This window comes from Globicephala melas, chromosome 12, assembly GCF_963455315.2.
Source record: "Globicephala melas chromosome 12, mGloMel1.2, whole genome shotgun sequence".
Classification (NCBI taxonomy): Eukaryota; Metazoa; Chordata; class Mammalia; order Artiodactyla; family Delphinidae; genus Globicephala; species Globicephala melas.
In genome coordinates, this window is record NC_083325.1 from 60,713,378 (window position 1) to 60,727,479 (window position 14,102).

Sequence of the window (14,102 nt, forward strand, 5' to 3'; positions counted from 1 at the left end):
TTCTGAAATCACTTCCCCACTCCTCCAGCCCACAAAACTTGAAGCCGTTCTGACCCATCTCCAGCCCATGACTGTTTCTCTCTTTCTGAACTCTTTCTCCAAGATGATAGGAGTCAGCTTTGTAATTGCACTGACTAATTGCTTTAGCAATATGGAGTGCATTGCATCTGAACCCGAAGACTTGCACTTCCATAAAGATGTGTTAGTCCCTCGTATTCACGAGGCTCAGGTTTCAGTTCTCAATGCTCTGCTACAACTTTAGTTTAAAAACTCAGAGAAAGTAAGCAAAAGACCAGTTGAGCAATTGTGCCTTCTCAATGTGCTCTCTCAACCTTAACATCCTCTCTGAGCGGTGATTCTCTCAGTTCCTTGTTCTTTCAGAAATGGTATGTGATTGTGGAGACAGCACTTGGTAGGAAAGTATGAAACTTGGGTCCTGATTCCCACTCCACCTCTTAATGGCCATTTGATGCTGGGCAAGTTACTTTATCTGCTTTTGCTTCCGTTAACTCATCTGCAAAAATAATAAATAATATTTGCCTTGTCAAATTCCAAAGAGATATCATGAGATAAAGCAAATAAAACATTTACAAGATGTTAAGTGCTGTACAATATAAAATGGGTTAAAATTACTTATCTGAATGTAGTTCTAAAAGCTGTTATCTTTAAGCAGTTTTTTTCTAAGCCATACTTTTTCTTGAACTTGCTCATTCTTAATACTATATCTGTATGTTTTTGCTCTTCTGTTATGTTCATCCTCGTTTATTTAGCCCCATTAACTACTTTCCAGAGTCATTCTGCAACCACATTGGATGCTTCACTCTTTTTCATCATTAGACTTTACAGGTATATGGATGGAATTTAAATTGAAAGATCCTTCTCTTGTGAGCCATTTCACTTAGCCATGGGGTCGTACTTTTAGTTTTTGAACTGTCCTTATGTAAAACTGTGATACATATGTAACTGTGCTTAGTGTTCTCTTTTTCACTTTTAGAAATTTTTTATGACAAGATCGCTTTTTCCTATGTTCCTGTCTTAAGTATGTCTTTTATACTTCTTTGTGTGTCATATAACTGTGTTTAGTATATGCTTCCTTAGTTTTCTGAAAGAAATCTGCTTAGATTTAAACTTTTAATATAAGAAAGAATACTCTTGTCTATGTTAGGGCAGTATTATACATCTTTTGTATGGCCAAGTGGTACTTTATTTCTATGATGATGTCAGTTTTACTTTTCTTTTTTGTCCCTTCTGTTTTTGTCATAACTCAGTTGTGTATTTGTGGAATAAAAGTGTTTGACCTTCAAGTTTTAGGTATTAGTGAGGAATAGCAGGGTTTTGTTTTTTGCTCTTTTTTTTTTTTATCAGGAGGCTCTCCCTGAAATCATGGGCTCTGATAACTAAACCAAAAAAAAAAAAGGCTACCCATTAGGATTTATTGGTGAATTATAAACATACAGCCAAAACATATCATTTTAAAAAAGCACAAGGATTCTTTTTTTTAATTAATTAATAAATTTTATTTATTTTGGCTGTGTTGGGTCTTCGTTGTTGCACCCGAGCTTTCTCTAGTTGCGGTGAGCAGGGGCTGCTCTTCGTTGCAGTTGTGCAGGCTTCTCGTTGCAGTGGCTTCTCTTTTTGCGGAGCGTGGGCTCTAGGTGCGCAGGCTTCAGTAGTTGAGGCTCACGGGCTTCAGTAGTTGTGACACGTGGGCTCAGTAGTTGTGGCTCGCGGGCTCTAGAGCGCAGGCTCAGTCGTTGTGGTGCACGGGCTTAGTTGCTCTGCAGCATGTGGGATCTTCCTGGACCAGAGCTCAAACCCATGTCCCCTGCATTGGCAGGCAGATTCTTAACCACTGGGCCACCAGGGAAGCCCCAAGGATTCTTGCATTTTTAAAATAATGTTAAGTGAGTATAAAATATTAAAAGTTTCTAAAAAATTTCTTCCAGGCTACCTACATTTCAGAAAGCATCAACTTTTCTCCATGGGCCCATTCACCAAGTGGAATATGCCTGTACTATTTTAAAAAGCCTTTGTGCTTAATCCTGGAAAAATTTGCTCCTCCAAAATGAAAATGAGGACATTTGAGAAGGTGATTTAAGGTGTGGACATTTGAGAAAGTGTCCCATTAGATCAAGGAACCAAAGGATAAGTACTGAATAGACTAATCCTAAACACTTTTTATTTTTTAAACTAGGATTTTATTTTGACAGAAAAACAACTTTTATTCATTATGTATTTTCTGAAATTAAAAGAGAGAGACAAGAATAGACTTAAAAGAAAATAGATGAAGATGTTTAGTAAATAAACAATGTCAACTCTCTTCTGATGAGGATAATTCAGTGATGTTAAATCCTTTCCAAAACCCTGGTTGTGGTCCTAAAGACAAGACTCTTCTTTGATGGGACTGATATTAAGGGAAGTGGGACCTTTTGTATATTCAACTCACAGTTGTAGAACTTGCCATCATCAGCATGAGTGGCTTAAAAGAGGAAATAAAGAAGCTTTCAACTAAATCTGAAAGTACAGTCATTTTTTTACCACTGTGATTTTAAGGCCTCTTCATAACCATTGAAAAAGAATTGACAACTGTTTTAAAAGATTAAAGAAAGGCAGATGTCTGCAAACAATTCTCCTCCATCATCCCAGAAGTCTGTAATACCTGCAACTCTTCCTGCTGTGCTTCCAGCTCCTTCTCCGTGTTCAAGTCCTAAAACAGGGCTCTCTGCGCGACTCTCTAATGGAAGCTTCAGTGCACCATCACTCACCAACTCCAGAGGCTCAGTGCATACAATCTCATTTCTACTGCAAATTGGCCTTACACGGGAGAGTATTACCATCGAAGCCCAGGAACTATCTTTATCTGCAGTCAAGGATCTTGTGTGCTCCATTGTTTATCAAAAGGTACTGTGCATGCTATTTATGTCAGTAGTTTTTCTAAGTAATATTGTTTCTACTGCTTTTCTATAAATTATACATGCAACAGTGAGTTAACACATATGGATCAATCAGTTGTTTATATCTTAATTCTGAGCATTGGGAGAGAGTCCTGATAGACTAAAAGCCTAAAGTCCGAAATTTCAGAGTCTAACAGCTGGAGCCTATATCCAGGCTTTAAAATACTGCTTATTCAATTCATCTCTTTAAGAGCAGGAAAATCAGTGTAAAGTCAAGAGGACTTAAGTAGTCTCACTTGTTTTCAGAGAAAACAGTCAGGAGGTAGAAGGCACAAGGCATCAAGGGGGCTTACCAAAAGGATGAGACACAGCTGCTGCTGAGTCCAGGTCCATACCTCGTTCTTCCTAGGTCCCCTGTATGCTGCCCTTTTGTCCCCTTTAGATCCTGATTTCACCTAAACTGCCAGAGGACCACACTCTCTCTGTCTCTTAAAAATTAGGTAAATGAGCTGTAATATATATCAGAATAGAAGAAAAATTTTAAATTTAAAATCACCCTCAAATTTTAAATTGAGGGTGATTTTATTTTGCTTCCAATTAACTCACCCCCTGCCCTGTACCATACCATTTTTTAAGGAATCTTAGCTAAATTTCTTTAATAATCTTGATTTGATGCATGAGCTGGTATGTTCTATGTTTTATCATAAAACTGTATATAAGTAGTATGAATTGGTTACATTTTCTTTTTAATGGACCAAGCCTATGTTTCAAACAACTTAGTATACTTTATGTTTTAAAAATCCTATCAGTAAGATTAATGTGTTTGGATAATGCTCCTCGTCTTACTGTTTTTGTTTCAGTTACTTATGCTTTACATGGTTTGTCATTATCTTCTGATGTAGAAGTAATTAACAGTCAAAAAAATGTTATGTGGTTTGTGAAAATGACCCTTGTCTCCTGTGTGTTAACAGTGACTTATCTATTTAAATGTGGCCAAAAGTAATTTTAGGTATTCTTTTGTAGATCTGTAGAACCAACTTTGTGTCTTTAAGTATCTTTGCTTTTAATTTCCCTTTCATCAGATGGTAACAGATGTTTTAATAAATATTTTTGCAACTAGGTTTTTAATTTAATGGTAAGAGTTTAACTTAAATACAATTTGTAACTTTATTGTCTCTCTTTTTTTGAGCCCATAGAAAATCATAACTAATGTTTTGGTAGAGCTATATTATTCAGTTTTCAACCTTTGGAAATTTGACTTAGTTCTTATATTTATACAGAGGCATACTGATTTTCTACAGGATTACTTTAGAATGAATGTTACTTCCTCATTAATATGGATGTGAGAAGTGGGTCAGATGGGTCAAGTTCTTGGGAAGCTAGGTTAAAAATCATAATCTATGAAAAATTCTAGTGAAGCCAAGGAAATAAGATATGGCTCAAGAAAAGATAATTCAGGGTGAACTTTATGCAAATATAAAATAGAATTATTGATTATGGAGATAGCCAGCATAAAATGAATATCATGGTGAACTGAATTTGAGTCAATATTGTAGTGATATGGGGATGTGCTTGGCAAAAATATAAAACATGTATGTGACATAATCTTATTACACACTCCTTTTGACATGTGCTAGAATCCTAACTGTTGTTTAAGTGTAGTGAAAAAGAGTATTGAGCTTGTAACTAGGTCAGCTGTATTGTTTTTTGTTTGTTTTTGGCCATCCCATACAGCTTGCGGGATCTTAGTTCGCCAACCAGGGATTGAACCCAGGCCCTCAGCAGTGAGAGCACAGAGTCCTAAGCACTGGACTGCCAGGGAATGCCCAGCTCTGTTGTTTATTAACTGCATACCTTTATGTGATTTGACTTCTCTGTATTACATTTCCACATCTATCAAATTATTGAGTTGGGGTGATTTTTTTTTTAATAAATTTATTTTATTTTATTTTTATTTTTGGCTGTGTTGGGTCTTCGTCACTGCACGCGGGCTTTCTCTAGTTGCGGCGAGCGGGGGCTACTCTTTGTTGCGGAGCACAGGCTTCAGTAGTTGTGGCACGCAGGCTCAGTAGTTGTGGCTCGCAGTCTCTAGAGCACAGGCTCAGTAGTTGTGGCGCACGGGCTTAGTTGCTCTACAGCATGTGGGATCTTCCTGGACCAGGGCTCGAACCCGAGTCCCCTGCATTGACAGGCAGATTCTTAACCACTGCTCCACCAGGGAAGCCCGAGTTGGGATGATTTCTAGTGTGTAATTCCAGCTGTGAAATTCTGAATCATTTAACCTAAAGTTAAGTCTTCACTCTAGAGACAGATAAAGGAGAAAGGAATTTCAAGGAATGATCTACTCAGGTCCTAACTGGAAAGAAATCTTAAGGGAACCAACTCAGATTCTGGGGTTTGATAGAGAGGTTTCATGGATCCCTACCTCACCTGGGAGATGGAAAAACCATGTCAGAAGTTCTTTTCTTTTTACATTCTCTCTTAGATTCTTGCTTGCTAATCACTTACTTCCATTACCTACACATGCATAGCTCCAGGTTAACTCCCAGGACTCTGATGGGCACACCTGCTTTTTTTATTTCTGTTCTTAGTAAATACATTTATTGAACCTTTTAAAGGTAGAGCACTGGTTAAATTTTAAGAAGTAGATTAACCAAATGTCCCTTCCCTCAAAAAGCTTATAGTCTGGTAAGGGAAACATTTACCAGAATAAAATATGAGAAGTAGAAAGTGAAGTTAAAATAAAAAGTGTTCTTCTCAGGTTGATAAAAGATATGAAAGACTTCATATGAAATGTAACATTTCATCTGATACTTAAAGAATGAGTAAGATTTCAGTGATATGGGAGGTAAGGAGTACATACCAAGGCAAAAAAATCAGGATGAGCAAAGATATGGGAGGGGAAAGGAGGAAGATTATAATTGACAACATTTATTGAGTACCTACTGTATGTCAGGAGCTTCGCACACCCTTTCTGCTTAATACTTGCAACAAGTTTTGGTGCATCTCACATAGTTAATGTGAGTTTTTTTTTTTCTTGTGATGAGAATTTGTAAGATCTGTTCTCTTAAAAACTTTCAGATATAAAGTATTGTTAACTGTAGTCACCATGCTGTACATTACATTGCCTGAACTTACTTATTTTATGACTAGAAGTTAGTACCCTTTGACCACTTTCACCCATTTCCCCACCTTCTACCCTTTGTCTCTAGTAATCACCAGCTCTGGTTTTTCCAGATTCCACATATAAGTGAAATCATCCAATATTTATTTTTCTCTGCTTGACTTATCTTACTTATTAGCATAATGCCCTCAAGGTCCATCCACGTTGTTGCAAATGATAGGATTTCCTTCCTTTTAAGATTGAATAGTGTGTGTGTGTGTGTGTGTGTGTGTGTGTGTGTGTGTGTATCACATTTTCTTTATCCATCTGTCGATGGACACATAGGTTGTTTCCACATCTTGGCTATTGTAAATAATGATGCAATAACATGAGGGTGCAGATTTCACTCAAGATAGTGATTTCATATCCTTTGACTGTATACCCAGAAGTGGAATTGCTGGATCACATGGTAGTTCGGTTTTTAATTTTTTGAGGAACCTCCATGCTGTTCCATAGTGCCTGCACCAATTTACATTCCCATTAACAGTGCACCAGGGTTCCCATTTCTCCACATCCTTGTCAACATATGTTATTATCCTTTTGACAGTAGCCATTCTAACGGGTGTGATGTGATACCTCATTGTGGTTTTGATTTGCATTTCCCTGATGATTATTGATGGAAAACTTTTTCATGTACCTGTTGGCCATTTGTATGTCTTTTTTGGAAAAATGTTTATTAAGTTCCTCTGCCCAGTTTTTAAAAAAATAAATTTATTTTATTTTTGGCTACATTGAGTTTTCGTTGCTGCGCGTGGGCTTTTCTCTGGTTGTGGCAAGTGGGGGCTACTCTGTTGCAGTGTGCGGGCTTCTCGTGGTGGCTTCTCTTCTTGCAGACCATGGGCTCTAGGTGTGCAGGCTTCAGTAGTTGTGGCACGTGGGCTCAGTAGTTGTGGCGCACGGACTTAGTTGCTCTGCGGCATGTGGGATTTTCCCAGACCAGGGCTCGAACCCGTGTCCCCTGCATTGGCAGGCAGATTCTTAACCACTGCACCACCAGGGAAGTTCTCCTCTGCCCATTTTTTAATCTAATTGATAGGTGGTTTTTTTTTTTGTTTTGTGTTGTTTTCTTTTGATATTGAGTTATGTGAGTTCTTTATATATTTTGGATATTAACCCTTTATCAGATATAAGATTTGAAGATATTTTCTCCAATTCCATAGGTTTCCTTTTAATTTTTTTTTTTTTTTTTTTTTGGCGGTACACGGACCTCTCCCTGTTGTGGCCTCTCCCGTTGCGGAGCACAGGCTCTGGACACGCAGGCTCAGCGGCCATGGCTCACGGGCCCAGCCGCTCCGCGGCATATGGAATCTTCTCGGGCCGGGACACGAACCTGTGTCCCCTGCATCAGCAGGTGGACTCTCAACCACTGCACCACCAGGGAAGCCCTTCCTTTTCATTTTTTAATGGTTTCCTTTGCTATAGAGAAGCTTTTAGTTTGATTTAGTCATACTTGTTTTTGCTTTTGTTGCCTTTGCAGTTTATGTCAAATCCAAAAAATCATTGCTGGGTTCGATGTCAAGGAGCTTACCCTCTTATGTTTTCTTCTAGGAGTTTTATGGTTTCAGATCTTATGTTCAAGTCTGTAGTCCATTTTCAGTTGATTTTTGTGTACAGTGTAAGACTGGGCTTCAGTTTCATTCTTCTGCATGTGGCTCTTCAGTTTTCCCAGCACCATTTATTGAAGAGACTGTCCTTTCCCGTTGTATATTCTTGGCTCCTTTGTTGTAAATAAATATGTACGCATGGGTTTATTTCTGGGCTCTGTTCTGTTTCATTGATTTAATGTGTCCATTTTTATGCCAATACCATATTGGTTTGATTACTGTGACTTTGAAGTGTAGTTTGAAATCAGAGGCATGATGCCTCCAGCTTTGTTCTTCTTAAGACTGTTTTGGCTATTTGGGGTCTTCTGTGGTTCCATACAGATTTTAAGATTGCTTTTTCTATTTTTGTAAAAAATAATCATTGGAATTTTGATAGGAATTGCATTGAATCAGTAGATCATTTTGGGTAGTATGGACATCAATATTCTTTCAGTTTGTGAACATAGAATATCTATTTATTTGCATCTTCTACAATTTCTTTCATCAATGTCTTACAGTTCCCAGTGTATAGGTCTTTCACCTCCTTGGTTAAATTTATTTGTAGGTATTTTATTCTTTTTGATACACCTGCACGTGAGTTTGTTTCTTTTTTTTTTCTGACTGCGTCAGGTCTTAGTTGGGGCATGTGGGATCTTTGTTGAGGCATGCGGGATCTTTGTTGAGGCATGCAGGATCTTTCGTTGCTGTGTGGGGGCTTCTCTCTAGTTGTGGCATGCAAGCTTCTCTCTACTTGTGGCATGCGGGTTTTTCTCTCTCTAGTGGTGGTGCGCAGACTTCTCTCTAGTTGTGGCATGCGGGCTTCTCTCTAGTTGTGGCGTGTGGGTTTTTTTCTCTCTAGTTGTGGTGCACAGACTTCTCTCTAGTTATGGTGTGCGGGCTTCTCTATAGTTGTGGGGTGTGGGTTTTTCTCTCTCTAGTTGTGCACAGGCTCCAGGGTGCATGGGCTCAGTAGTTTGCGGCATGCAGGCTCTCTCGTTGAGGCGCATGAGCTCAGTAGTTGTGGTGCACAGGCTTAGTTGCATGTGGGCTCTTAGCTCCCCGACCAGGGATGGAACCTGCATCCCCTGTATCGGAAGGCGGATTCTTTACCGCTGGACCACCAGGGAAGTCCTGAGATTGCTTCTAATTTCTCTTTCCAGTAGTATGTTATTAGTATATAGAAATGCAATTGATTTTTGTATATTGACTTTGTATCCTGCAACTTTACTGAATTTTTAAATTAATTTTAACAGTTTTTTTGGTGGAGTCTTTAAGCTTTTCTATATATAGTGTCACGTCTTCTGCAAATATACAGTTTTGCTTCTTCCTTTCTGATTTGTATGTCTTTTATGTCTTTCGCTTGTCTAACTGCTCTGACTAGGACTTCCAGTACTATGCTGAATAAAGATGGTGAGAGTGGACATCCTATCTTGTTCCTGATCTTAAAGGAAAAGTTTTCAGCTTTTCACCATTAAGTATGATGTTAGCTGTGGGCTTGTTAATATATGGTCTTTATTATTTTGAAGTACGTCCCTTCTCCACTCACTTTGTTGAGAGTTTTTGTCATGATGGATGTTGAATTTGGTTAAATGCTCTTTCTGCAACTGTTGAGATGATTATGATTTTTATCTTTCATATTGTTAATGTAGTGTGTCGCGTTTATTGATTTGTGTGCGTTGAAACATCCTTTCATCCCTGGAATAAATGCCACTTGATGATGTGTGCGATCCTTTTAATGAATTCAGTTGGTTAACATTTTGTTGAGGATATTTATGTATATGTTCATCAGGGATATTAGGCTGTAATTTTCTTGTAGTGTCCTCGTCTGGCTTTATTATCAGGGTAATGTGGGTCTTGTAAAATGAGTTTGGAAGTGTTCCTTCTACTTCTATTTTTTGGAAGAATTTAAGAAGGATTGGTATTCTTATTTAAATATTTGGTAGAATTTACCAGTAAAGCCCTCTGGTTCCGAGCTTTTGTTTGTTGAGAGGTTTCTGATTACTGATTCAGCCTCCTTACTATTAATTGATCTATTCAGATTTTCTATTCCTTCATGATTCAGGATTGGTAGGTTGCATGTTTCTAGGAATTTATCTACTTCCTCTAAGTGTCCAGTTTGTTGGTGTGTAATTATTCATAGTAGCCTCTTATGATCCTTTGTATTTATGTGTATCAGTTGTAATGTCTTCTCTTTCATTTGTAATTTAGTTTATATGAGTCTTCTTTTTTTCTTGTTAAGTCTGTATAAAGGCTTGTCGCTTTGTTTATCTTTTTTAAAAACCAGCTCTTAGTTTCATTGATCTTTTCTGTTGTGTTTTTAGTCTCTATTTCATTTATTTCCACTGTGATCTTTGTTATTTCCTTCCTTCTACTACTTCTTGTTCTTCTTTTTCTAGTTTCTGGAGGTATAAAGTTAGGTTGTTTATTTGAGATCTTTCTGTTTTCTTTTTATTCTTTTTATTTTTATTTTTGGCTGCATTGGGTCTTCGTTGCTGTGCATGGGCTTTCTCTAGTTGTGGTGAGCGGGGGCTGTTCTTCATTGCACTGCATGGGCTTCTCATTGTGGTGGCTTCTCTTGTTGAGGAGCATGGGCTCTAGGCACATGGACTTCAGTAGCTGTGGTTCGTGGGCTCTAGAGCGCAGGCTCAGTAGTTGTGGCACACGGGCTTAGTTGCTCCACGGCTTGTGGGATCTTCACGGACCAGGGCTTGAACCCGTGTCCCCTGCATTGGCAGGTGGATTCTTAACCACTGCGCCACCAGGGAAGTCTTGAACATCTCTTTGAGGGGCACAATTCAACAGTCCATTTCAAAATAATTTTGTATATGGTAAGATAAGAATCAAACTTCATTTCTTTTTGTAGGACATCAGATTTTTCCAGGACCATTTGTTGAAAAGACTATTCTTCCCTTACTCAATTACTTTAGTACCTTGGTTGTAAATCAGTTGACCACATATATCTTGGGCCATTTCTGAACACTGTTTTGTTTTATCGACTTATGTGTCTGTATCCTTAAACTAATTCCACATTGTCTTGAATTCTTTAGTTTTATAAAGACATGATGTCAGGGCATAAATCCTGCAACTTTGTTCTTTTTTTCAAAACTGTTTATCTCAGTTTGCGTTCTTTGCATTTCCATATAAATGTTAAAATCAGCTTGGTGATTTATACATAAAAGCTTACCAGAATTGTGTATATCATTTTTTATCTGTGTTTCATGTTTTTGATGCAGTTTTAAATGGGGTTTTTAAATTTTCTAATTTCTTTTTTTTAAAAAACATCTTTATTGGAGTATAATTGCTTTACAGTGTTGTGTTAGTTTCTGCTGTATAACAGGGAGAATCAGCTATATGCATACGTATATCCCCATATCCCTTCCCTCTTGTGTCTCCCTCCCACCCTCCTTATCCCACCCCTCTAGGTGGTCGCAAAGCACCCAGCTGATTTCCCTGTGCCATGCAGCTGCTTCCCACTATCTATCTATTTTACATTTGGTAGTGTATGTATATCAGTGCTACTCTCTTACTTCATCCCAGCTTACCCTTCCCCCTCCCCATTTCCTGAAGTCCATTCTCTACATCTGTGTCTTTATTCCTGTCCAGCCCCTAGGTTCATTAGAACCATTTTTTTTTTAGATTCCATATATATGTGTTAGCATACGGTATTTGTTTTTCTCTTTCTGACTTACTTCACTCTATGACAGACTCTAGGTCCATCCACCTCACTACAAATAACTCAATTTCGTTTCTTTTTATGGCTGAGTAATATTCCATTGTATATATGTGCCGCATCTTCTTTATCCATTCATCTGTTGATGGACATTTAGGTGATTCCATGTCCTGGCTGTTGTAAATAGTGCTGCAATGAACATTGGTGGTAAATGTATCTTTTTTATTTTTTGCGGTACGCGGGCCTCTCACTGTTGGGGCCCCTCCCGTTGCAGAGCACAGGCTCCGGACGCGCAGGCTCAGCGGCCATGGCTCACGGGCCTAGCCGCTCCACGGCATGTGGGATCTTCCTGGACCGGGGCACAAACCTGTGTCCCCTGCATCGGCAGGTGTACTCTCAACCACTGTGCCACCAGGGAAGCCCAATGTCTCTTTTTGAATTATGGTTTTCTCAGGGCATATGCCCAGTAGTGGGATTGCTGGGTCATATGGTAGTTCTATTTTTAGTTTTTTAAGGAACCTCCATACTGTTTACCATAGTGGCTGTATCAATTTACATTCCCACCAACAGTGCAGGAGGGCTCCCTTTTCACCACGCCCTTTCCAGCATTTATTGTTTCTAGATTTTTTGATAATGGCCATTCTGACCGGCATGAGGTGATACTTCATTGTGGTTTTGATTTGCATTTCTCTAATAATTAGTGATGTTGAACATCTTTTCATGTGCCTCTTGGCCATCTGTATGTCTTCTTTGGTGAAATGTCTATTTAGGTCTTCTGCCCATTTTTTAACTGGATTGTTTGTTTTTTTGATATTGAGCTCCATGAGTTGTTTGTATATTTTGGAAATTAATAAATGTCTGTTGTTTCATTTGCAAATATTTTCTCCCATTTTGAGGGTTGTCTTTTTGTCTTGTTTATGGTTTCCTTTACTGTGCAAAAGCTTTTAAGATGGTTCATAATTGAATAAGTAAAGAAAAGAATTCATATGAAGCAGTATAGTATGGTAGTTAAAAACATGAGTTTGCGGATCAGTAAAATTTGGGTTTGTCTTTACAACTTACTAGTTGTGTAACCTTGGTTTCTTATCTGGAAAACGATGTTAAAAATAGTACTAATTTCATGGTTTTTTGTGTGTGTGTGTACGTGTACATTAAATGATATATTTATAAAACGCTTAGTCCAGCACCTAGCACATAGTAATCACACAGTAAGTGTTAGCTTAACAATAATATTATTTTTTAGTCTGATCTTTGTGGCTTCTAAACTAAACAAACAAGCAAACAAAACTTTAACCACACTGTACTTTGGGATCCTTTCCCTTTTGAGAGCTTATAAGAAACTAGTGGTGATCCAGAAATAGCTGAAAGCTGCTACCAGTTAAGTTTATGTTAACTTTTGGTTTTCTGCTTTATGGAATATACATTTGTGTCATAATCTATTTTCTACTGTGTATAAGACAATTGATTCCTTTCTTGATCTGTATGGGTAAATTCTTCACAATTTCATATTAGCTCTACTAATGCTTCTTTTTATTGATGCAGAAAATTGGAGATTAATGATATATCAGTTCTGTGGTTTATTTAATCTTCTGTTCTTGGTCTGTATGTGTGAGTTTCATGTGCAGTCTTAGCTCCTGAAAACCTGTGACTTTTGTCTTCAGTATTGTAATATATTCCTCAGGGGATTAGTTTCTTTAGATTAATGTGATTACAGATGTGATTTCAGAATCATATAATTTTGAGTTCAGCTGATTTAACTAGTTAATTACTATTGTTGAGCAGTAAGTGAGCAAACATGCTTTTTCTATATTTCTATACCCTTAGGCTATTACATCTAATATAATGGACTTGAGATATTCCTTATTGTATGAATATTCCCAAGGACTGAACTGCCAGAAAGAGCCTATAGAGCAACTATAAAGGTATAGGGAGAGGAGCATTCATTGAAACTATGTAAGATCTTTTGATATCACAAGAGGGACATGAAAACTAACCAAGAGTACATAAATATTTCCATTAGGGAAAAAGTGATTAAAAGTATTTATTGATAATTATCTTAAATAAATGAATAGAACTACAAATAAAATTTAAAAATTTTCTGAAATATTTAAGAAAAAGGCTTTGTGAAATAAATGTAGTATCATGTTTCTGAAAAGGAAGGCTGATAGTATATAATTTTTACTCCCCAATTTAAATTATTTTTTCCATTCAGATTGTTATTGGGATTCTTTTTACTCTGACAGTGTTTCTCTAAAGTAAGTTTATCTGGGAGAAAAAGTAGTCAAAAGCATTAAGTTAAAAATCTGAAAAATAAGAGAGAAAGGGAAGAGAAAAACTACAATAACTGAAACCAAATACTGCTAAAAGCAGTAATAGATCCATGGTACATTTTAGGTACATGCCAAGGGAGGCATGAGAAAAAAAAAGGAATCATTTTTCAGAAATTTGTGTTTAGAAAACTCATTAAGCAGTTGAAGGGCCATAAACATGGACCTCCACTTAATACCTGACACCAAGATAAATTTCAGAGGATTTAAAGGTTACATATGAGCATTCAAATCAAAGGAAAATTAGAATAAAGTAGAATTGAATATTTATCAAACTTATAATAGTGGGTATTTCACTTTCAAAACAATAAAAGGAAACAAAAGGGAAAAGAACAGTTTGCAGATTTGAATATTCCAAGTGTAATATTTACATATGTAAGAATAATAAAAACAGAAATAAGATGGAGGAAATACTACAACAAGTATTATATAAAGTTAATATCTATTCTGTAAAGAGCTCATATA

The 14,102-nt window shown here is 37.3% G+C and overlaps 1 protein-coding gene across 3 annotated transcripts in view; it reads left to right on the forward strand.

The window, feature by feature from the left end:
* The window catches only part of PRKD3 (protein kinase D3), a 78,415-nt gene that overhangs the window by 5,847 nt on the left and 58,466 nt on the right, over positions 1-14,102 (forward strand). For 2 of the 3 annotated variants that reach the window (XM_030857910.2, XM_060309711.2), the window contains exon 2: positions 1,947-2,901. The exons of the other annotated variant lie outside the window; for it this stretch is intronic. In XM_030857910.2, coding sequence (XP_030713770.1) covers positions 2,614-2,901 — 288 coding nt within the window. In that variant the 5' untranslated portion in view covers positions 1,947-2,613. The remainder of the gene's footprint in view (positions 1-1,946; positions 2,902-14,102) is intronic. 3 annotated transcript variants of the gene reach the window in all.